Consider the following 25,058-nt stretch of genomic DNA (forward strand, 5'->3'; position numbering starts at 1 on the left):
GCATGGCGAGATCGGGGAACAGCTTGTAAAGTTGGCTTCTCCTCGCATCACTTGGGTTCTTGGGAATCAAATGCAGGTTGTCTCTTGGCCACAGTTCCCTTTATCCACTGAGCTGTCTCACAGGCCTCATGGATTTTATTTTCAGGGGAAAAAACACTTAACAGTTTGTATTTACTATTTAATGTTTGAAGGTATAGTTTGGGTGAAGTGCCATGAAGCTCTCTTTGTGCTGAGTTGGGGTTTGATCATTGATGCTGGTGGTTTAGGTGCAGTTTTGCGATAGCCCACAATACCAAAATGCATTGCCCTTTGCATTCCAGAGCCTAACATGTGTGTAACTGAAATAAATGTCTGTAGAAATAGTGTTGTAGCCTGTTCTCTCCTGCTATAGCAGAATAGCAGAAACTGAGTAAGACTCTATTTAGCTCACATAGTTCATGGGATGTTCGTGGCATATGGGCCATAGCCTGTGAAGGCCTCTTGTATGACAATATGTTAGAGTGTATCATGGTAAAAGAGAAGGAGGGACCACGTGGTTGGCCCTGCAGTTGTCTACATAAAAGTAATACTACATGGGCAGAACAGGTTACATTTATATATTTAGGAATATAACTAAGAGTATGTGTGTAAAACAAAGAAAAAGAAGGCCATAAGTTTGAGAGACAGCAAGGGAAGATACATAGGAAGGACTAGAGGTAGGAAAGATGTAATTATATTTTAATTTCAAAAAATTTCTTAAAGAAAAGAGGTGATGGCACATGCCTTTAATCCCAGCACTGAGGAGGCAGAGGCAGGCAGCTCTCTGAGTTCAACACCAGCCTTGTCTACAGAGCCAGTTCCAGGACAGCCAAGGCTATACAGAGAAAGATACCCTGTCTTGGGAAAAAAATTGAAAGAAAGGAGTGGGAGCCAGTACAGCTGCCCCTTTTATGATGGTTTCATTCACAAGGCAGTTTCTCCATGAGCTGATTACCTTTCTTTTTTTTTTAAATGTTCTTTTTTTTATTGGCTATTTATTTCATTTACATTTCCAATGCTATCCCAAAAGTCCCCCACACGTTCCCCCACCCACCCACTCCCACTTCTTGGCCCTGTCATTCCCCTGTACTGAGGCATATAAAGTTTGCACGACCAATGGGCCTCTCTTTCCACTGATGGCCAACTAGGCCATCTTCTGATTCATATGCAGCTAGAGACACGAGCTCCAGAGGGGTACTGACTAGTTCATATTGTTGTTCCACCTATAGGATTGCAGATCCCTTTAGCTCCTGGGGTACTTTCTCTAGCTCCTCCATTGGGGGCCCTGTGATCCATCCAATAGCTGACTGTGAGCATCCACTTCTGTGTTTGCTAGGCCCCAGCATAGTCTCACAAGAGACAGCTCTATCTGGGTCCTTTCAGCAAAATCTTGCTAGTGTATGCAATGGTGTCAGCATTTGGAGGCTGATTATGGGATGGATCCCCGGATATGGCAGTCTCTAGATGGTCCATCCTTTCGTCACAGCTCCAAACTTTGTCTCTGTAACTCCTTCCATGGGTGTTTTGTTCCCAATTCTAAAAAGGGGCAAAGTGTCCACACTTTGGTCTTCATTCTTCTTGAGTTTCATGCGTTTAGCAAATTGTATCTTATATCTTGGGTACCCTAAGTTTCTGGGCTAATATCCACTTATCAGTGAGTACATATTGTGTGAGTTCCTTTGTGATTGTGTTACCTTACTCAGGATGATGCCCTCCAGGTCCTTCCATTTGCCTAGGAATTTCATAAATTCATTCTTTTTAATAGCTGAATAGTAGCTGATTATCTTTCAAAGATTGCTTTTCTCCACACTCTGCCATACAGACTGTGTCAACCTATAGCACACAGTATGTATTGGTATGATATGTGTAATCTTACAATTTTATTCTGTTCATTAAGGCGAGAATGCCAGGGCCTGGAGAGGTGGCTCAAATGGTTATTTAAAACATTGGCTGCTGTTCCAGAAGACCTGGGTTCAGATTCCTGATAGCTACACAACAGCTCACAGCCATGAGTTAACTACAGCACCAGGGAATCTGATACCCTGTTCTGGCCTCGGTGGGCATCAGACACACATGTGGCATCCAATTAAAACACCCATGTTAAAAAAAATTTTTAAGTTGGTTTTTTTTTTTTATAAAAAGATGTCCTTGTCACTAAATTTCACAAGGAAATTTAGTTTATTAGTTTAATGAAATCACACTAAATGATATAATAAATAAGAACAAAATCTGTATTTTTCTGATTTCTAGTTAAAATCAGTTTTTCATCCCTTAAATGTGTGTACATACATGTGCATGTGTGTGCCTCTGCCTCCCCAGTGCTGGGACTAAGGCGTGCATCACTACACCAGGCCTACTCTGAAGGGTTTAATACTAACCTTGAAGCTATTTCAGTAACAAAATCAAGAACACTATTAGATCAGAATGAGTTTTAGCATATAGTCAGCTAAGCTGGTAGGTAGAGGATTTAGAAACGGCTCAGTAGTTAGGATCATTTGCTTTCCTTCCAGAGGACCCAAAGTCAGTCCTCAGCACCCTGATCAGGTGGGTTCTAACTTTAGCTCCAGGGGATCTAACACCTTCTTCTGGCCTGCCACTTGCACATATTCACATGCATGCACACACACACACACACAACTAAATATCGTAAAAATGGAGAAGATACTCAATCACTAAACCAAGCTGCACTGGCCTTGGAAGCCAAAAAAAAAAAGATACCCAGTCACCTGTTGTGAGCATTACCCTGATAGACAAGTGTGTGGTGGAGAGCTGGGAAAGATGGAGTATGTGGTGAAGAAATGGAAGAATACATGAAGCCAAAGGGGCTTATTAGTACACTGTGGAGAAATGTGGAACTCAGCGTCTTTGAGGAACAGGTGGATATAAGGAGGCCATGGTGAGGTTGTGACCGTGGCTGCTGGTAAAGGCCTTGTCTGGATCAGTGGTCCTGCTATAGCTAGTTCTGTGTCCATGTCTGTGGTCTGGGCTGCCATCAGACACCTCGTGGATATCTGAGGGCAGTGCTATCTCTTGGCATGCTGATCTGAGTGGCCTATGCTGCTGGGAGCCATGTTTGGGTTGATGGTCCTGTGGCAGCCATGATTGTTTTGATGTCCCAGACCCACATTACCAGCAAAGGCCATGCAGATGTCTGAACTGCGGCCACCTGAGGCACCATGCTGAGCTGGCCCAGCTCCTGCCTGCAGCACAGTAGAGCTGACCCTAGTGGTTGGGTAGGTGGGGGAACAAACCCCCAGCACATGTGTCTGGGTGAACGAGCCCCGCCCCTAGATTGTGTGGGTGGCTTGGGCAAGGGGGAGATGCCCCCTCCCCAGTTGCTCCTTGCCACTTGTGGCAGGCACGTGAGCTGGCCTCTGAGGTCATGAGAGCAAGGAAGCAGAGATGGCCCTGGTGGTGTCGGAGAGCTGGAGAACTGACCAGCTCAGCTACCTACCAGGCCCAGATCCAGAGCTTTGAGTTGGCCACCCAATATCCACCCCACCTATGACCTGCTAGAGGGCATGAAAGGGCTGGTCCTGCAGATCCAGAGCTGCAGGGTCTTTGTGTAACATACTGTGGCACACTACACACTCCAGGACAAGGTTTTATTTTTATGTGTGTGTGTGTGTGTGTGTGTGTGTGTGTGTGTGTGTGTGTAGTCTGTATTAATTTCTTTTGGTAGAGAGGTTGTAAGGGCAGATAGGAAGGGACCGGAAGATGAATGGGATTGGTGTACATGATGTAAAATTCATAAAGACTCATAAAATGTTAAAATAATAATAGAAATAAATCTTTAAGGCCTGGTGGTTGTGGTACACATCTTTAATTCCAGCACTCAGGAGGTAGAGGCAGATAAATCTCTGAGTTTGAAGACAACCAGGGCTACACAGAGAAAGCCTGTCTCAAAAAACAAACAAATAAACAACAACAACAAAAACACACAAGTAATTATATAATAATATAATATATCTTAATTTAAAAAAAAGGCAGGTTAGGGGCTGGAAAGATAGCTCATCAATTAAAAGCATTCAATTCCCAGAGCCCATCGTTAGTAACTTCTGTTTCACCGGATCCAATGCCACCTTCTAGCATCCATGGGTACCAGAAACAGGTCTGGCAGAATCACATTAATAAAGAGAATTCAATTAAAAGAAAAAACAGGCTACTTAAACTTCCATAAGATACCAATTTCTCCATGATTGTTATATTCATTTAAATGCTGCTTTTAAAAAGTTTTTTTTTTTTTTTCCCCAGCTGGGCATGCTAACAAACACTCTAATCCATCCTTCTAGGTCAGAGGCAGGTCTAGGTGGGTCTCTGTGCTTGTAAGGCCAGTCTGGTCTTCAAAGCAAGTTCCAAAAAACCAAACCAATTCAATAAATAAAGAGGTCTTTCCATGAGATAAGAAAAACAGTATACGGTTACTGCTTGGAGATAAATATTATTCATACTTAAAATGTTACAGCCAAAGATTAGCATTTTTCTGCTTACAATCAGTCCTGTAGTTTCTCTTCTCTGATAATCCTAAATAGAAAGCAGCAGTGCTCTGGGGCTAGTACACTAGTGTAATGTAAGGCCTGCTTCCCTTCTCCATCTGGGGCTAGTACACTAGTGTAATGTAAGGCCTGCTTCCCTTCTCCATCTGGGGCTAGTACACTAGTGTAATGTAAGGCCTGCTTCCTTTCCTCCGTTAGGGCTTGAAGCTTCTGCTGGTATAAATGGCTGCTTCCTCCTCTGCTTTCTTACAGTGTTGGAGAGAATATGTTGCTCCTATCTTCAGCTGTTTCAAAAGTGCAGCCTCGATAGATGCCTAGTCACTGTGGGTGGGACTGGGAAATGGAACTTTCCAGATAATGGGTTTATAACTGAGAAAAACAGAAAATGGTACATGGTACTAATTGTGAATTATGTAATTTATTTAAAGAGAGGTAGAGAACGAACATGTCCTCTCAGGCACTTAAATTGTGAAATAGATAAAGGTTGTGAAATGTGAATACAGAGAAATGAAACTATAAAAGGGAATTTATTTTTTGTGGTACAGATTTTTTTTTTATAAAATGGCAAATGACAATTGAAGAAGCAGTCAAATTGGACTCTCAGCATTGTTCCCACAAATACTAGCAAGAATATTCAAATGAAATGTTAATTTTCTTTTATATGTAACTGGAGAATTGAATGCCTAACATAACAAATTTCTTGGTAATCTTTTTTTTCTGTTTTTATTTAAAAAATATTATGGCTATATATTTTCCTTTGGCTTATTCATTGTGCTTGAGGTAGAAGACAGCAACTTTGGCTTAAGATATTTCTTTTAAGCTTTAGGAACTGAGAGCTTTTTCTAGTGATGTTAGATGACATTTCTGGGTTTTTACTGTGAATTGCCAAATAATATAAAAAGAGAGTAAAAATCTCCCACTGGATATTTTAAAGGCAAGTTAAAATACAAATATTATAATTATAGTATTACTTTAAAATCAACATGAAAATAACTGTCAAATTATACAAATACTTGTACCACTGGGTGGTCGTGGCACATACCTTTAACCTCTGCACTCATAAGTCAGAGGCAAGCAGCTCTCTGTGAGTTTGAGACCAGCCTGGTATCCAGAGTGAGTTCCAGGACAGCTAGGGGAGACACCATGGCGAAGACATTACACTCCAAGTGTGCTGCCCCTGTAATTCCCTAAAATGGAGGAAACTCAACTGCATGATTTATGGTAATGGGGGAATACATTGGCATTCTCATCTGATTGAAAAATTATTTTTTAAAAAATTATACAAATGATAAAAAGTACTGAGGGCTAGAGAGATGACTCTGCTGTTAAGAGCTGTGGCTACTCTATTCTTGCAGAGGACCCAGATTGGGTTCCTAGTACACACACATGATGGCTCATCTCTAACTCTGCTTCCAGGGAAACTGGTGTCACCTTCTGGCCTCTGCAGGCATACTGTATGCACATGATTCAAATTCATATAAAATAAATACATTTTTAAAAATAAGTGTGTAACTTACAACAACAGTAAAAACAAAACAACACACAAGGTATGGTGGCTCATGCCTTTAATCTTAGCACTGAGAGTCAGAAGCAGGGTGAGCTCTAGGAGTTCTAGGCTGGGACCTAGGCTTGTACAGTGAGACCTTGTCTCAAATAAATACATGATTTTTAACTTGAATGGCAACTAAAAAAGCAAGATTACATTTATAATGGAAAACATGTAGGATGATAAAAGAATGATATTCCTTTTAAATTTTTAGTTTTGGGATATTTCAGTTAGAGTTCACAGAAGCCATGAATTCAATCCTTAAGACTAATTGGAATTAAAACTTTATTGGTGTGGCGGGGGTGGGGGGTGGCTCAATGAGGAAAGGTTTGCTGAGCAAGCGTGAGGACCCCAGTCTAGATAACCATCACCTAAATAAGGCAAGGCATGGTGCCATGTGACTGTATGGTCAACACTGGGCGAGAGCGATGGGCAAATCTCTCTAGTCGCTCGTGATAGAGGGAGATGTCTATATAAATGACAACAAACTGACTCTCACCATTTGTAAAAAGCAAGACTTCCATCTGGGCACAGTGGCCAGGCCTTTAACTCCAGTGCCTGAGAGGCAGAGACAGGCTGCTCTGAGTTCCAGGACAGCCAGGACTACACAAAGAAACCCTTTTTCAAAAAAACAACAAAAATTCAAGGACAGAAAGACAAATACCACTAATTGTCACTCATGTGTGGAAGCTAACATGTTGGTCTAAAATAAGCAAGAGAATAGTTTCTCGTCTTGGGCGTGGGAAGGGGAGGATGGAGAGATGGTGGTTGACAGGTATAGGGCACATGGGGAAGAGGTGCAGCTTCCAGAACTCTGTGCTGTGAGAGCATGAATTTCAAAATGGCTAGTTTAGGCAGAGATGTCTTCATTGTCCTGAAAACTCAGGCTTTGTACCATGCTGTTATTTGGAGATTAAGTCTGTTAAGTTATTAGAGGAAAAAGAAAAAGATGGGATAAACCAGGGTTTCAAACAGTGATATAGTGCATGTGGTTTACCATATTCTGTCTTCTCTGGAGCATCCACAGAGAACCCCAAAGATGCAGCAATCCATTCTTAAATGTGGGAAGACTTTAAGGATGTGGTACTTTTGAAGACTTGGATGTTTTCCCACAGACAGCCTGCTACTCAGTATGGATCAGTATGAGTCAGGGGTAGTGATATGTACCTTTACTCCCCGCACCCAGGACGGGAGACAGAAGGATCAAGAGTTCAAGGCCAGCCTGCAGTACAAAGCAAGAATCTGTATACAAACAAATAAGAATCAATTGGTATCAGATTGTAAGATATATAGTATAATAGACTATCATATAGAGTTGTCTTTCATCGCCGGGCGTGGTGGTGCACGCCTTTAATCCCAGCACTCGGGAGGCAAAGGCAGGCGGATTTCTGAGTTCGAGGACAGCCTGGTCTACAAAGTGAGCTCCAGGACAGCCAGAGCTATAAAGAGAAACCCTGTCTCGAAAAACCAAAAAAAAAAAAAAAAAAAAAAAAAGAGAGAGTTGTCTTTCGGGGCAGCAAGATGCCTCTTTGAGTAAAGATACTTGTCTCCAAGCCTAATGACCTGAATTCAGTCCCCAAAACCTCCATGGTGGAAGGAGAGGACCATCCGCACATGTGTATGTTTACATATACAGCTGCAAATAAACAAATACATGGAAAAATTTAAAAATAAAAATTGTTTTTCTGCCGGGCGTGGTGGGGCACGCCTTTAATCCCAGCACTCGGGAGGCAGAGGCAGGTGGATTTCTGAGTTCGAGGCCAGCCTGGTCTACAAAGTGAGTGCCAGGACAGCCAGAGCTATACAGAGAAACCCTGTCTCGAAAAACCAAAAAAAAAAGAAAATTGTTTTTCTTCTTTGTACTTTTTAATTAATATTTCAAAACATTTGTTTTACAGGACTTTGCATCACGGGCTAAACTGGCAGTTCAAAAACTAGTACAGAAAGTTGGATTTTTTGGAATTTTGGCCTGTGCTTCTGTAAGTAGATTAAATATAAATTACAGTTTAAATTTAAGTTACAAATTTCACTAAGTGCTATGAATATATTTTGATCAATTTGTTTATTGTGCATATTAGTGCCTTGTGTTCTTTTATGTATGTGTGTGTATCACATTCATGTCTGATGCCTGCTAAGATGTGGGCGCTGGAAACTGAACTGTCCTCTGAACCCTCCCTCTAGCCCCTTTGGTTGGTTGGTTGGTTGGTTGGTTGGTTGGTCGGTTTTGGTTTTTCGATACAGGGTTTCTCTGTGTAAAAAGTCCTGGCTGTCGTGGACTTGCTTTGTAGACCAGGGTGGCTTCAATCTTCAAGACTTAATTCTGTGACAACAAAGAAATAAAATCCATTGTTCCTATGAAGAAGTAATAATGAGATGAATTAGCAATTCTTTTTCCAGAGTTTCCAAGTATTAATAGGAAGATACGTTTAAAACCTGACTTGAGACGTCTTAGCTTCTGTTTAGATTTGTGGGTACCTTGGAAGCATGGGGAATTCATTCAGTTTGGATTCTCAGAATCCCCATAAAACATCCGGGTGGTGGCATGCACCTGTAATATCAGTAATGGCAGGATGGGAGATGAAGACAGATGGATCACTGGTACACACAAACGTCCACACACGTAAAGCAAAATGTCCACGTGTCTGAATTACTGTTGTTGATCTTGGAAGTACTAGACATTTCCCCAGTGCAGCCTCTATGACAATAGTGACAACAGATATAAAGTGGCCCAAGGAGGCTACCTCACAAGGCTAATAGGATTTATGAGAATATTTGTGAAAAATCACATGCAACACAGCCCTGAGAGTGGGGCAAGGGGATCAGAAGTTCAGAGTTGTCCCTGGTGACACAGCAGATATGAGGGTTTGAGGTCAGCCTAGGATATCTCCATTGTGCATTGGTAAGATGACTTAGCAAGTAAAGGCACTTGTGGCTGAGGATGCAGAACCTGATTTCAGTTCCAAGAATCCAAAGAAAGGGAGATGCCTCAAGTCCTCCTCTGACATTCACATGCATGTGTGAATACAAGATAAAACATTTTTGTAAGAACAATATAGTGCTTCTCACATAAATGCTCATTTATTTTCACAGCTTCCTATCAGCTACTGAGTCCTAGGAGTATATGAGGAACAGGTAGTGATAGCACAGACCTTCAGTCTCAGCACTTGGGGATCTGAGGCAGGAGGATAGCTGTAAATATACGACCATTCTGACTTGAGTTTGAAGCCAGTCTGGTCTACATGATGCATTGCAAAACAGCCAAAGCTACATGGAAAGACTCTCAATCAAAATCAAAGCAAAACAAATAGCAACAAAAACCAAAGAAGGGGAAGAGAAGGAGAAAAGTGAGAGGTGTTTTCTATCTCAGAGATCTAGAAGCCAGTAATTACAGACCGTTGAAATACAGTGTTAAAAACCCAGTGTAGTAACCATGCCTTTAATCCCTGAGTTTGGTAAATAGAGGCAGGCAAATCTCTGAGTTCAAGACCAGCCTTGTCTATAGGGTGAGTTCCAGGAAATCCAGAATTACACAGAGAAATCCTGTGTGTGTGTGTGTGTGTGTGTGTGTGTGTGTGTGTGTGTGTGTGTGTGTGTGACAGAGAGGAAGGGAGGGAGGGAGGGAGGAAGGAAGGGAGGGAAGTGGGTGAAAAGTACTGTGGATGAGCTGAGGAGCCTATTAGATAATAATGCTCTTAATCTGAGGCCAGTTTCCTGGGTTCAGATCTTTTTTATGGGGGAAATGTCTTGCTCTGTCTTACCATTCTTTTCTACAAAATAAGTATAATAAATATCATACAGCATGTGCCTGGGGAAAGTGAAATGCCTTTAGTTTCCTGAAGCAGGAAATCTTTATTCCCGGTTACTCACTGCCTGTGTGTTAGAAACTCACCATCTGGGCTGGAGAGATGGCTCAGCAGTTAAGACTGCTCTTCCGAAGGTCCTGAGTTCAAATCCCAGCAACCACATGGAAAAGAAACTCACCATCTGTTCTACGCAGTCCTTGTATTGGTTATGTACAGTTAGAGTGAAGTTAAATTTAAAAATGAGTTTGGCTGTCTATGAATTTTTTCCAAGATATTTTTAATGAAAGTTAAAGGGTATTAATTAACCATCTTGATGTCAACATTTAAACTAAGATAAAATCGTAGTTGAGAGGAAATTTTAAAGCAATCCTGTAGAGTTTTTTGTTTGTTTGCATTGTTATTATTATTTTATTATACATGGGTGTTTTGTCTGTATGCATGTCTGTAACTGGGTCTGCAGGGGCAAAAAGAGGCACTGGATCCACTAGGGCTACAGTGACAAATGGCTGTTAGCCACCATGTGTGTAAGAATCGAACCCCTCCATCTCTCCAGCCCCACAGTTTTAGTTCTAATTGTCCTCTGGTTTATTTAGTTATAACTTCAGGAAAAACAAGCAACAGTAGCAGCCGTGTCTCCTGATGGCTGACTCCTTTTCTGAGAGGATCCAACCAGAGTGAAATTCCTAGCAAGTTGACAAGTTAGAATTTGTGTCTGTTCTGATTTCATTTTAAACCCATTTCCATTTACTGTGGATTAAAGCATAAAAGTAAACAATAACTGGGCTGGAGAGACTGCTCTTCCAGAGGTCCTGAGTTCAGTTCCCACCAACCACATGGTGGCTCACAGCTACCTGTAATGGGATCCAATGCCCTCTTCTGAAGATAGCTTCAGTATACTGGCATATAAAATAAGCAAACAAACAAAAAACTAGTTAGTAGTAGTGGTACTCACCGTTAATCTCAGTGCTCTTGAGGCAGGTGGATCTCCCGAGCTCAAAGCCAGCCTGGTCTACAAAGTGAGTTCTAGCACAAGGGCTACCAGAAAAACCCTGTGTCAAAAAAAAAAAAAAAAAAGAAAAGAAACAAAATTATATTTCATAGACTTGTGAGCATAACAAAGAAAAAAGGTAAGATGTGGCCTCTGCACTCTGTACAGTACAGGAAGATGAGTCTGAGTGAGGAGGCCACCAAGGGTCACAGCAGAGAATGCTTGACTTCTCATTTAGTCATAACAGTGTTCTTAGAAGACTGCATGTGGCAAATATTTTTTTTAAGCAACTGGGCTTTTCTTTCAGAGTTCAAAAATAAAATTATATAAATTAATTGGCTTACAAATGGCTCAGCCAACAGTCACAAGGGCAGAATATTTCTGTGGGAGAAAAATAAGTGAAGTGCTCAAAAACAGTTGTGGTTTCTTCACATTTTTACATGAAATTGTTTTAATGTGGGAATGTTTGGAGAGGTATTTATTGTGAATCACTTCTTTGTCTAGGACAGAGTATTCAAAACATCTGAGTCGGTGTGCTCTCATCTCTCCACCCAAGGGTCTTTTTAAAATATGCCGTGTGGCCCCAGAACCGTAGGCTTTCTTAATATAAAATATAAATAATGAATTATTTTTGAACAGGACCTCAACCCCCTCTGTCCTGCATCCACTTTGTGGCCAAGAGTAACCTTGAACTCCTGCCTGCCTTTACCTCCCAAAGCTACAGCTGCAGGAGTGTAGTAAGGTTAAATGCTGAAAGCTCCCGCCGATAAGTGTAGTTAGGGATTTCACGATTACTGAAGATATGAACACATCCAGATAATTGTGTTTCGAGTAAGAATTTACTTAGAACCTCTCTAATGATCTTAGCAATTCATTCATACCTTACCGAAGAAATAGCCACCAAATGAGCAAAAATCTACTAAAAGGGATTGAGATCCAAAGTTGTATCCATTCCTCCTGTGTTAAAAAACTATTTGTGTGAGGTGCATCTTAGTTTGCTGTGGTCTTATAGAATGGCAGACTACCGAGCATGAGATCCAGCTTAGGAACTGCTATTAGAACTCCTCTCTAATCTTCTGAACAGTGTCTTATACTGACCAAGGACCTTTATCTCCTGTCATACAGAAAACAATGATTAAAGCAGGGCACCACACATCCAACAGATTTTAAAAACATTTTCTTTGAATTATTCACAGAAGTCTGTTTTTCTTCTCTTGATAGATTCCAAACCCCCTGTTTGACCTGGCTGGAATAACGTGTGGACACTTCCTTGTACCTTTTTGGACCTTCTTTGGTGCAACCCTGATTGGGAAAGCAATCATTAAAATGCATATCCAGGTAATTATAGCTGAGTCACTGTTTAATGGCCTTGATAGGACCTTGATAGGACCATGGCTCTTGGCTTCCTTCCTCCTTCCATCAGTTAGACAATAAAGTATGCAAACTTAGAAGTACATAAATTCTGCTGCTTTTCTTCTTTCCTCTTCCTTCTTCTTTATTAAAAAAAATAAGTAGTGTACTTGTGTAAGAAAATGCATATTGTTTTCATGTACACAGTCGAAGGCTGTGCTCTCCTTACTGACCTGAAAGAGGATTGATTACCTGTCATTGATTCTTGCTTTCTTTCACATACTGCACAGCACTTCCTCGCTTGTCACCAATATCCTTTACCGAAACCCAGCAGATGTTTGTGGGCAGGAGGAGGGTAGCTGAAGCTGTGAAGAAACATGGGTGGTGTGGTTAGAGAAGTGAGATTCTGCCAGCCCCCAGAGCCACTCTTACCATCTTTAAGGTCTACACACACACACACACAAATCAAGAGCCAGGAAGTGAGGGAGAAGTGGCTGTGCCTTGAACTGTGAATTGTCCCATCTCAGGGAAACTTTCAGTAATAAACATCCAAAAAAGAACTTCTGTAAATCAGTGTGTTTCACAGCAAATAAGAATTTACTAAAAAAGAAAGTTAATGCCCCAGTGCTGGTGAGGGCCTGGAGAAATGGCTCAGCAGTAAAGAGCACTGGCTGCTGTTCCAGAGGACCTTGGCTCAGTTCACAGCACCCACATGGCTGCTAACAACCATGTGTAGCTCTAATCCCAGGGGAGCTGACATGGTCTTCTGGCCTCTGCAGGTGCTGAGTGCACACAGTTCATGTACAGACATGCAGACAGAACACTCATACACAAATAAATAAAGGAGGGAGGGATGTCTGGCATGTTGGTGCACGACTTTAATCTCAGCACTTGGGAGGCAGAGGCAAGTGGATCTCTGAGTTCGAAGCCAGCCTGTCCTGCAGAGTGAGTTCAAGGACAGCCAGGGCTACCCAGAGAAACCCTGTCTCAGAAAACCAAAACCAATGCTGACATAGCTTTTTGAGTTAATACCTAAGTACTCAGTCATTTCTATTTCTATTGTAACAGTTTATGTAATCGTACATATACTTTGTTTTATGTGTTTGAATATTTCACCTGCATGAAATGTGCACTGCATGCTTGCCTGGTGCCACAGAGGCTGGAGAAGCCGTTAACTACTAAGCCATCTCTCCAGCCCCATAATCTGTAAATCTGTATGTCTTATTTTATACTTCTTGAATAACTTTCTTTACATTATTATAATTTTTATTGCCTGTTTCTTTTTTATTTATTTTGTACAGTACATTTTCATTTTATTTATTCCACTCCTTACCACCTTCCTTCCATACCTGTTTTAATTTTGAATTCATCTAATCCAGTTTGTGCTGCACATGTACTCACAGATATGTGGCCTCGCTTGAAGCATGGTAGACCTACGGGGGCCATACCCATGAGGAGAATTATTGTAAAGTTTGACTGCTAAGCACCTTATCTGTGGCTATTTATGCATCGCTTGTCAGACCTTTTCATTTCAATAAATTGGTCAAATTTGATAATACTTTTAGACATCCTAAGTAGATCTTCTTCTAAAATACACCAATTCTGGTTTGTTTTGTTTCTCTATGTAGCCTTGGCTGCCCTAGAACTCAGTCTGCAGACCAGGCTGGCCTCAAACTCAGGGATCTATCTGCCTGTCTCTGCCTATTACATGCTAGGATTAAAAGCATTTGCCACCAATCCCTGGCTCAATTCATATCTTAGCTCATACTTAAACTCTGTAGAATTCTGGTATAAAAAAAGTGTGTAAGTACAGCAGCCATACTTAAGTGGCTAATAAGCAATACGTGTCTATAAGAATGCTGACAGGTAGAATTCGAACCCAGGTAAACTAAGGAAGGTAAAGGTATTATACTGCCTGCAGATTATCAGGACCAGTGATGGGTATGCGGTAGGTGTGCAGATTTCATAGAGAAACTTAACATTTAGAAGGAAAAAGGTTTGCTTGCCTTCGAACCTGGAATTGAAAACAAGCCCTGAGGTTGAAGTTCTTTACCTCCTATGTAGAGAAAATGATAGAAAACCCTTGTCTTCCTGAGGCATGGGTCTGGACTCTTTTCCTGACTGGAATATGTTTACTGTGTTCCATTGTACATAGTAACTTGCCTTATTAAGGCATGTCACTTGATGTGCATTCAGATGTAGCTTAGAACAAGCCTTTCCCATTCCCTGAGTAGGCAGTACTAATGAGTAATGTAAACATTTTGGTCAGTTCCAGAGTCCAGAGAAACACCCACACACAAATTCCTCTGTACTCTACTAAAGCCCATCTCCCTGTTTGCTCTTCTTTCGTCCTTTTTTTTCCCCTCAGCTTAACTTTAGACAGCTTTCCAATAAGTTATAAGTATAACTTGATGTCTGTTAGTCTTCCTTGAAAAATTCCCACCAGTACATCTACTGTGTTGGATCAAAACTTTCCTGTTCCCTATTGAACTTCTCTGCCTAGAAGAGGATTCTTATCTTGTTCCCAAATGATGAAAAAAAAATTAACAAGATTGTCTATCTGTGTGATTCTTATGCATGCCTGTCTGCATCCCCAGGAAAGCACACACACATACACACACACACACACAACTGGATTGTGAGCCTTAAGGGTCAGAAAGCTTAGTTCCTTGGTTTGGTCCATTAAGGCCCTTGAGCACGTGGTCTCTTCTGTGTTGACTCAGGAACCATTCATTCGCTCCTCTCCTCAGATCCTTTACCTTACCTAGCCTTGTCCCGTTTGTTTGTTTGTTTGTTTGTTTGTTTGTTTGTTGTATTTGGTGGTGGGTTTTATTGTTTTGGGGCTTTTTGTTTGTTTGAAGTCTTTTGGATTTGTTTTAGGGGGGTTGTTTGTTTGTTTGTTTGTTTTTTGAGACATGCTCTCTCTGTATCCTTGGCTGTGCTGGAGCTCTCTCTATAGTCTAGTCTGGCCTCGAACTCAGAGTTCCAGCTGCCTCTCCCTCCTGAGTGCTGGGATTAATGATATGTGCCACCACCTGGCTCCCTTGTTTCTTGTATGCATGAGTGAGAAAAACATTCACTGGTTTGTGCCTTATGCTTATCTGGTAGAATCCCCACTCAGACTTACAGCTTTCAAGACTGAGACCTGGGTTCTTAAGTGGCTGATACATTTTATGTCCTACCCAACCCAGTAAATTTTTAAGCTGTTACATATAAAAAGGAAATATTGTTTTGTTTCTCAGCAATGAAGTTGTGCAATTATTGGACACAGGCTGATTTTGCATTGTTAGGCAATGATGGTAGGGAAAGCTTATGGTGTTGAAATCACTGAAAGTCACAACCATTATTTCTGTTGATTGTTGAAAGATTTATGGCTCCAAGAATAACTGGTCTTTGGTGTAGACCTCTATACTATTGCTTTCCCCTCTACATTTACTTTAACAGCTGTCTCGTTAGGCAGGCTATCATGGCCTTCCACAATTCCTAGAACTCTAGTACTCTAGTATGATTCTTAGAGCTCTCTCCTTTTTTTTTTTTTTTGGTTTTTTGGTTTTTTCAAGACAGGGTTTCTCTGTGTAGCCCTAGCTGTCCTGTGTCCTGGAACTCACTTTGTAGACTAGGCTGGCCTCGAACTCAGAAATCCTCCTGCCTCTGCCTCCTCTGCTGGGATTAAAGGCGTGTGCCACCACACCCAGCTGAGCTCTCTCCTTTGAACCACCTTGCCTGCTCAGTGCCTCATGGTTGTAGAGAGTGGGGAAGAAGGCCGCTGTCCTTTGTTTTATTCCCACCTCCCCTTTGGTTACATTGGCTAACATAATTATTGAACAAACAACATTAAAGAGCTCGTTGTCAGGAACTTGGAGAAACTCCAGGAATCCAGCTTTATTCACAGAATTATTATGCATCCTTATAATCTAAAGTTAAATAGAAACTGTTGAATCCCTAGTCAGTCCTACAGCTAAGTGTGCCCTTCCCTTTCCCTGCACTTCCATGACAATGGTGGCTCCTTCCATCTTCTCTTTTAACTACTAGTAGCATTGGGGGAGGTGGTTATGTGCGAGTGTGTGCCTGTATGTCTGTGTGTGAGAGTGATTTTCCACCATTTGTAGAAAAATCAAGATATAAGAAGTGTTCCCAGCTTTGTGTTTCCTAAAAGCCCTTACTATTGCCTGGTGTTAGCCATAGTAAGTACTTTTTGCTCATCTGTGTTGAACGAAGCTGAGAATATTTGCTATTAGTCCTAGAGGTATCTGGGTTTTTTGCTTGTTTGTTTGTTTGTATGTATGTATGTTTGTTTTTGTCAAGAAAGAGTCTCTCTGCATAGTCTTGGCTGTCCTGGAACTCCCTCGGTAGACCAGGCTAGCCTCAAACTCACAGAGATCCTCTTGCCTCTACCTCCCAAGCACTGGGACTAAAGGTGTGTGTCACCACACCCAGCCCTCTTTTTTCTGTTTTAGTGCCATGCATCAAATTTTTTTGGTTTTTTGGGGGTTTGTTTTTTTGTTTTTGTTTTTCCAAGACAAGGTTTCTCTGTGTAGTCCTGGCTGTCCTGGAACTCACTCTGTAGACCAGGCCGGCCTCGAACTCAGAAATCTGCCTGCCTCTGCCTCCCAAGTGCTGGGATTAAAGGTGTGCACCACCACACCCAATATTAATATCTTTAATTAATAGAGGAAGAACTTCATTCTCGCCAAACTAAAAATTTGAAAAGTCCGTTTAGCAGTAAGCCCGTGAGATCAGGCTTGTTTGGGTTCTGGGAACTTGGATGGTGTTGCTGTAAAAACCTTCCTAAAGTTAGGCTGTCTTCCTAAAATCTCTGAAGTACATTTAGGCAAGAGTGATCAGTGTTGAGTCCATAGTGGACTCATATGGGAACCCATGACTCTGCTCTGTATAGAACTCGTAAGATAGAAAGAGTGACTTCTCCACTGTTCCCTCCCAGGCTCGGGTTTCATGACTCACAGGCTCTCTGAGACAGTCCTGTATCCTAGTAAAAGACTACAGCTGTGCTTAAGGAAAAACATCTTTAAAATACCAACTACCATCTGAATTAAATGGTCTAATCTTTTTAAAAAATATATTCAAATTACAGTTTTAGGGCAGCACACCACCTTCCTTTAGACAATTATACTTTGGGATTTACAGGTAATTCTTTTAAATAATTGATTATTTTAACTGGTGTTTTCTTTCAGAAAATATTTGTTATAGTAACTTTCAGCAAGCACATTGTGGAGCAGATGGTGACTTTCATTGGGTGAGTAATTCCTTAAAGACTAATATTAATACTGTGTTTTGAATGGTGTAAATGTATATGGAAGAATACATTGGAATTAAAAAATCTAGTTTTGAGGGGGAAAAGTGTTTGCCCTGCTGTTATTAAAAAGACATTTTTATCCAACTGAAGGGAAAAAATAAAGCTCACTTTTTCCATTTCTTTGGAAACTAAATTTATCAGTTCACATAATTCTTGATTTTAAAGAGCTTTGAGGGTAGACTATGTGACCCTTTTTTGTTTTAAAAAAAAAATGTATGTGTCATTACAGTTTAACATAGCTTTAGGCCAGCTACTCAGTTGCATGTAAGCAAGTTAAATAGAAACTTTACATAATGTTTTAGTATTTTACTAAAGGTTGTGCAGTGGTATAATCTCAAAATTTGTCAAAAAATAGGAAGCTGTTACTTCACTAGAGAAAAATTAGGCCAATTAAAAGGCTAAACTATTTGATGCATTTATTTATTTTTGCAGTTTGCAGAAGTAAGACCATTTGAACATATAGTTCAAATCATGTCACAATTGCCAGCTTCAGGTCAACAAAACAGTTTTTAAAAACCCACCCATTTTGATTAACTTTCAAAATGAATATGAACAGAGTCAGATGGTAGAAATAAAATCAAGAATTGTTGGGTTTTAGCTTGCTTACTTCATCTTTCATGTGGTTTGGGTTTTTTGTTTGTTTGTTCGTTTGTTTTTGGGTTTGTTTTGTTTTTTTTTACAAGAGAGAATTTCCTTTCATTAAGTAGTAGAGTGGTGCATGATGGGAACAGATTAAGTTGAAGTGCATTTTTCATACTTTCAATGTAAATTTCCATCTTAAAAGTCACTGACACAACCAAATTATTTGAAAATTTGTAACTGTTTAAAATGAATTGCTACTTGGTTTGTTTGTGTTGGTTTATTACTCTTGAAACTGTTCACTATAAAGCATAGATATCTTGTATATGTTTTATAATGGAAGTTTTATAATATTTTATATCTCTAATGAAATAATTAAGGAAAATACATTTTTAAGAATATACTAAGAACCCTATAGGTGGAACAACATTATGAACTAACCAATACCCCAGAGCTCTTGACTCTAGCTGCATATGTATCAAAAGATGGCCTAGTCGGCCATCACTGGAAAGAGAGGTCCATTGGACTTGCAAACTTTATATGCCCCAGTACAGGGGAACGCCAGGGCCAAAAAGTGGGAGTGGGTGGGTATGGGAGTGGGGGGGAGGGTATGGGGGACTTTAGGGATAGCATTGGAAATGTAAATGAGGAAAATACCTAATTAAAAAAAAAAAAAGAATATACAAAGTAGAACCAAGCACTGGTTTATTAATTCCTAAACTTTTGATTATTTATGTGGAATATAATTTATACATTAAAGGCTTGTGCCTTTAATCCCATCCCAGTATTCAAGAGACAGTGGCTGGGGAAATCTATAAATTCAAAGCTAGCCTGGTCTACAAATTAAGTTCTAGGTCAGCCAGGGCTACACCAAGAAGGAAGGAAGGAAAACTAGTCTGATTTTTATGCCGCCTGACTCTGTATAAACACAGTGCTTTGTGTGTCATCATCTATCAGTGCCACAGCAAAAGAGGGGGGGTGGGCCTGCTGCCGAGACCTGCCATCCCAGCACGGGGAGGCCGGACAGGAGGTGGGCCTGCTGCCGAGACCTGCCATCCCAGCACGGGGAGGCCGGACAGGAGCCAGAGTTGGAGGCCATCCCGAGCTACCTGTTTCCTGCGGGTGTGGGGACTGGATATTTTTGTCTCTTGTTTTTGAAGGAAATTTCCTCCTATTTTATATTCATCAAACCTTAGAGACTACTCCACTTCCCTTGAAAAGACAGACGTGCTGTTACCTGTTAAACGCACCCACTGGAGAGTGACAGTGTAGCCTGCGGCACCCACTTTCTTTTCTTTATTTTTCTTTCCTCAGACTAATCGTTTGTAGCAGGGATAGTCTCAGCTACTTCACACCCTCCCAACCATTACCTGTTTCTCCCGCCTCTGGAGTTTCCAGAAGCCTGTATGCTAGAGCTGCCTGTCTCACATGCCCAGTCTGTTCCTGTCCTATCAGGGCTATCACACCACACCGCCATCAGAAACCTTTTTAATCTGTCATGTTACCAACAACACCCTCAGTCCTCTGCTCTTTTTCCCACCTTCAAATAAACCAAAAAGTCCTTACGGTATAGGAGCTCCAAGTAGCCTTCTCCTGCTCAGTGTCACAGATGCTTGGGTCCCAGCATACATGTCTGAGCCTGCTGTTTCCTTTGCCTGCCTGAGGATGCCTTGACCTTTACACTCATGATGTTTTGGGCCAAATAACCCTTTGTTGTGAGGGACTGTCTCACGCGTTAAGACACCTGGCCCTCTGTACATTATATGTCCTTAGCAACTCCCAGTCTGTCAATCAAGTTATCTCAGGTGCCAAAGCAATTGCTTAGCAGAATGCTGTTTGGCAGTGTGCTTGAGGCCCTGAGTTCAACCTCTAGTAGTGCACATAACAATTATCATCTCCTAACCATGGGTAGCTTAGTTGTAGATCATAGGCCTCTCATGTAGATTGTCCCGGATATATTCCCTAGCACCACAAAAGGTGTGTGTATTCTACACTTGTGCCAAATGTAAAGAGGGTAAATCCATAGTCCACAGTCAGAATGTCCATTAGATTTCAGCTCTTATCCTCAGAAAACTTCCTGTGATTTGGTCAAATATTCCTAAGCCAGGGACTTCTCTGCATAGCAACAAACATGACATACACTTAGAGGTTGTTTTGGTTTGGTTTTGGTTCCTTTTTGTTGTTGTTGTTGTTTTGTTTTTTCGAGACATGGTTTCTCTGTGCAGTCCTGACTGTCCTGGAACTCACTCTGTAGACCAGGCTGGCCTCAAATTCAGAAATCAGCCACCTCTGCCTCCCAAGTATTGGGACTAAAGGCCTGTGCTACCACGCCTGGCTAGAGTTTATTTTTATGTTTTTAAATGTATGATTACTTCTGTTGCTCCTATTTTTTTCTGGGAGTCTTATGTAGCCCAGGCTGACTTCAAACATTCTTATGTAATTGAGGCTGACCTTAAACTTCTTAAACTTACCTCCACCTCCTGAGCCGGAATTAAAGATGTGCCCCACCAAGCTCAGTTTATGTGGCTTTGGGGATTAAATCCAAGACTTTTTGCATGCTGGACCAACTCAACTACCATCCTAGCCCTGGTGACCATCTTGTTTCTGCCAGCCCACAGAGGTCCACCTGCTTCTGCTGACCCATGCCCAGCATCTGTGAGCTTTTCAATTTCAGAGATCATGTGTATTGTTTACTGTTCTGAGCACCTGACTCACACAGCAGATTCTCAGGAAATGACCACATGTGTTCAAATAAAGGTCCACCCTATAAAGTCAGCAGATCTTTTGTATAGCCAATATTCTTCTGTTTCCTTAGATTTTGAAGTTTCTAGGAATTTCTGCCATTTATTTACATTATATAGAAGTTGAAGTGCCTTTAATACTTGAACAACAAATCTTTAAATTGTAGTATATTCTGTCCCCTATTCCTTTCTTTTAATCTGCATTAGCATGGTCCCCGAAAGAATTCCAGTGAGGGACTGGAGAAATGGCTCTGGCTTAAACACACACATTGATGACTTGTAACCACCTGCAACTCCAGCTCCAAGGGACTCACTCCAGGTCTCTGACCTCCGAGGGCACCTGTCTGAGTGCACATACGTACATGCTGACACATGTGCGTGCACATTATTCATTAGTATATAGAAGCCCACTGGTAGTGGCACATGCCTTTTTAATCCTAGCACCCGGGAGGTAGTCACCAAATCTCTGTGAGTTCAAGGATAGCCTGGTCTACAGAGTGAGTTCTAGGACAACCAGGGCTACACAGAGAAACTTTGTCTAAATTACGTGTATGTGTGTTATAGCTGAGTGGTTAAATAAACAAATCTTTAAATAATATAAGTTAATTAGATTTGACTTCAACATCAGATACCAAAAAAATTTTTAGTATTTTGTCAGTAATTAAATTATAATCACAGTCTCTAACCAATCATGGCAAAATTTGTTTTCCTACACTTTGAAACAAGACGTTGTTGCTTTGTTTTGTCTTTTGAGACAGCATCTCTATTCATAACTCTGGCTGTCTTCAAGCTCACAGAGATCAGCATGCCTCTACACCTGCTAATATTAAAAGCAAGTACCTCCATGCCTGGCTCAAATAGGAAATGTTCTCTGGCTTTGGGTTTTTTGTTTGTTTTTTTTTATTATTATTTACTTTTTATTTTTTGAGACAGAGTTTCTTTGTGTAGCCTTGACTTTCCTGAACTAGCTCTGTAGACCAGGCTGACCTCAAACTCAAGGAGATCCACCTGCCTTTGTCTCCCAAATGCTAGGATTAACGAGGCCTGCCTAGATGTTTTTTTTTTGTGTGTGTGTGTGTTTTTTTTTTTTTTTTTTTTGGTTTTTCGAGACAGGGTTTCTCTTTATAGCTCTGGCTGTCCTGGAGCTCACTTTGTAGACCAGGCTGGCCTCGAACTCAGAAATCCGCCTGCCTCTGCCTCCCGAGTGCTGGGATTAAAGGCGTGCACCACCACGCCCGGCCTAGATGTTTTAAAATATAAGCGTTGAAAATGAAAATTACCAATATGGCTGGAGATGTAGCTCTGTGGTAGAGTGTTTACAGGGATACTTAGCCCTGTAACAAAAATAATAAATATAACCCTAAATCCCCAATGCATGGGTTCGTGTAGCTCGAGTTTGTCTGGTTCTCCATATACAACTCAGAATGATCTTAAACTCTTTCCTTCCTTTCTTTCTTTCTTTCTTTCTTTTTTTTTTTCTTTTCTTTTGTAACTTTCTCTCAACTATGCATTGTGGCTGCCTAGAATTCACAATATACACCAGGCTGACCTTGATATTTTTTACTTACGTGTATGTATGTATATCTTTGTGAGTAAATACCACATGTGTTTGAGTGACAGTGGAGACTGGAAGGTGTCAGAGTCCTTGGAGCTGGAGTTACAGATGGTCTTTTGCCTGTGTGCCGGAAGCTCAGCTCAGATCCTCTGGAAGAACAGCCAGTACTCTTAACCACTGAGCCGCCTCTCCAGCCCCAGTGGACTGCTATTCTTAATATAAGTATGGAATAGCCTAGCTAAACATGACGCCCTGATTTAAATAATGCCTATTCCCCAGTCATAATTAACAGCTTTATTTCTGGGGCAGTTCTAGAAAGTAGTTGCTCATAGCAACAGGTTTAAGGGAAAACGTCCTTATTCTCTAAATCAGTAGACAGATCTAAGTTAGACTCTGTAGATAATCAGACAGAGTGGACCACTCACAAATTCTGAAAGATTAGAATATAGAAAATAGCTTTCTAATTTATGTTGTGTTTCTTAGCAGGTGGGCAAGGACAGAATTCTGTTGTTTTTAAAGATGTTGCTTGTACATTAGTTTGTACTCTCTGAGTACGTCAGAGGGAAAGTCAGAGCCAAAGCGTCAGCAAACCTGAGAGCTTGAAAGGCAGTGCTAACGTCTTCTTCCCTATTACTGTGATGAAATAAAACTGATTTTTATTTGAGGCCAGCCTGGTCTACAGAGTGAGTTCCAGGACAGCCAGGGCTATACAGAGAAAAAAAAACTGAAAAAACAAAAAAAAACCAAAAAACTGATTTTTAATTCATTGTAGACTTACATTGTAAGAAATATGTGAGACCTGCGCATATTTCTTAAAGTACAGAACCAAATGATAAAAATTGTAATTATAAAATGACATGTTCCGGAATTCTCACCAAATAGAGGCTAAGAATTCCCAGAAAATAACATTAGCCTGTGACTTGCAATAAGCCATATGCAGAACATTGGCTTGTTGTCAGCTTGCCAGGGTCTGATTGGAAGACAAAGTCCCCAGTTTTACCACACAAGAGAAGTTTCCATAACTCAGTCATTGAACTCGAGGGCTGGGGGATGGGCTTGGCTGGAACAGGGACTTTTCACCAGTTACAGAATGTTCCATGCTCTTCTTTGCTGTCTTCTAACAACGGAGTTAACTTGATGTTTGACCTCAGAGTCAGGCTTGCCTGTGGCAAGAGAGATCGTTTGAACCAGTTAGTAATTAAGCTCTGAAGTCGGGATGTTGTTTCTTGTTCTTCACTCTATGGAAAGTAGTTAGAATGAGCTACGTCAGCCTAGACCACGAGAGGAAAACTCAACTTTTTCTTATTTTTCTGTTTGAGTTGTTTGTTTGTTTGTTTGTTTGCTTGTTTTTGTTTTGGAGGGTTTTTTGGTGGCATCTTTTGTTGTTGGTGCTGCTGCTGCTTCTGTTGAATGAGGGTCTTACTCAGTAGCCCTGGCTGGCCTGCAACTCACTTCATGTAAACCCGGCTGTCCTTGAAGTCACAGAATTCTGTCTGGGCTTAAAGGGATGGGCTACATTGCATGGCTATTTTTTTTTACTATTATTATAAAATGTAATCTAGTTCATGTCTCTGATTCTGTTTTACGCTGGTCATTATGAAAATAATTTTCTTTTTTTTTTTTTTTTTTTTTTTTTTTTTTTGGTTTTTCGAGACAGGGTTTCTCTGTATAGCCCTGGCTGTCCTGGAACTCACTTTGTAGACCAGGCTGGCCTTGAACTCAGAAATCCTCCTGCCTCTGCCTCCCGAGTCCTGGGATTAAAGGCGTTCGCCACCACGCCCAGCCGAAAATAATTTTCTTAAAAGGTTATAGAAGTCTGGATCAAGCCTGGCGTGGTGGCACATGCCTTTAATCCCAGCACTCGGGAGGCGGAGGCAGGCAAATTTCTGAGTTCGAGGCTAGCCTGGTCTACAGAGTGAGTTCCAGGACAGCCAGGACTACACAGAGAAACCCTGTCTCGAAAAAAGGAAGAAAAAAAAAAGTCTGGACCACAAGTATTCATTTCCGTGATCTGAGAAAGGATCACTAGCTTAGGACCCAGCTGTGGTGACGCAGTTCTGCACTCTGATTTTAAAGTTACCTCCCTCTGCAGTTGATGATAGCGTCCCTTCTTGTGCCTGTGGTAATCTGCAGAAACTCTTCCATGTTTCTGTCATAGATGCTGGGATGCAGCATAGCTAGACTGCTGATGAGAAATGGGTATTTTATTAGGAAGTTACCATTATCAGAGCATTTCAGTGGAATATTAAAGTTAAAATCCAGTTTGTTAGATAATACAGGGTAAAGCAAAAGGCAGTCAGGGATTCCTGACACATTTTAATTACCCTACTTCTTAGATACATAAACCTATTCTTTCATTAATAGAGGAATTACTGTGTGGTTTTTGGATGAGGGAAATACTAACCAAAAAAAAAAAGAACTAGAGAGAAAATATAAATTACAGGGCTGGAGAGATGGCTCAGCAATTAAGAGCACTTGCCACTTTTCCCATAGACCCTGTTTTGTTTCCAGCACCTGTATTGGATAGGACATAACTTCCTGTAACTATCTCCATGGGATCCAGTGCCCTTTTCTGGCCTTCTTAGGCACCTGTACATACATATATACATTTGGGCACACATATATACACAAAAAAAATTAAGGAAAAAGAAAATACAAATTACTACTG

The 25,058-nt window shown here is 41.0% G+C and overlaps 1 protein-coding gene across 1 annotated transcript in view; it reads left to right on the plus strand.

The window, feature by feature from the left end:
* Vmp1 (vacuole membrane protein 1) overlaps positions 1-25,058 on the plus strand; it is a 99,148-nt gene that overhangs the window by 63,047 nt on the left and 11,043 nt on the right. The window contains exons 8-10 of the mRNA XM_021177042.2: positions 7,959-8,039; positions 12,073-12,189; positions 17,394-17,455. Of these exons, the coding sequence (XP_021032701.1) occupies positions 7,959-8,039; positions 12,073-12,189; positions 17,394-17,455 (260 nt within the window). The remainder of the gene's footprint in view (positions 1-7,958; positions 8,040-12,072; positions 12,190-17,393; positions 17,456-25,058) is intronic.

Source organism: Mus caroli, unplaced genomic scaffold, assembly GCF_978045245.1.
Source record: "Mus caroli unplaced genomic scaffold, Mus_caroli_1 scaffold_13, whole genome shotgun sequence".
Classification (NCBI taxonomy): Eukaryota; Metazoa; Chordata; class Mammalia; order Rodentia; family Muridae; genus Mus; species Mus caroli.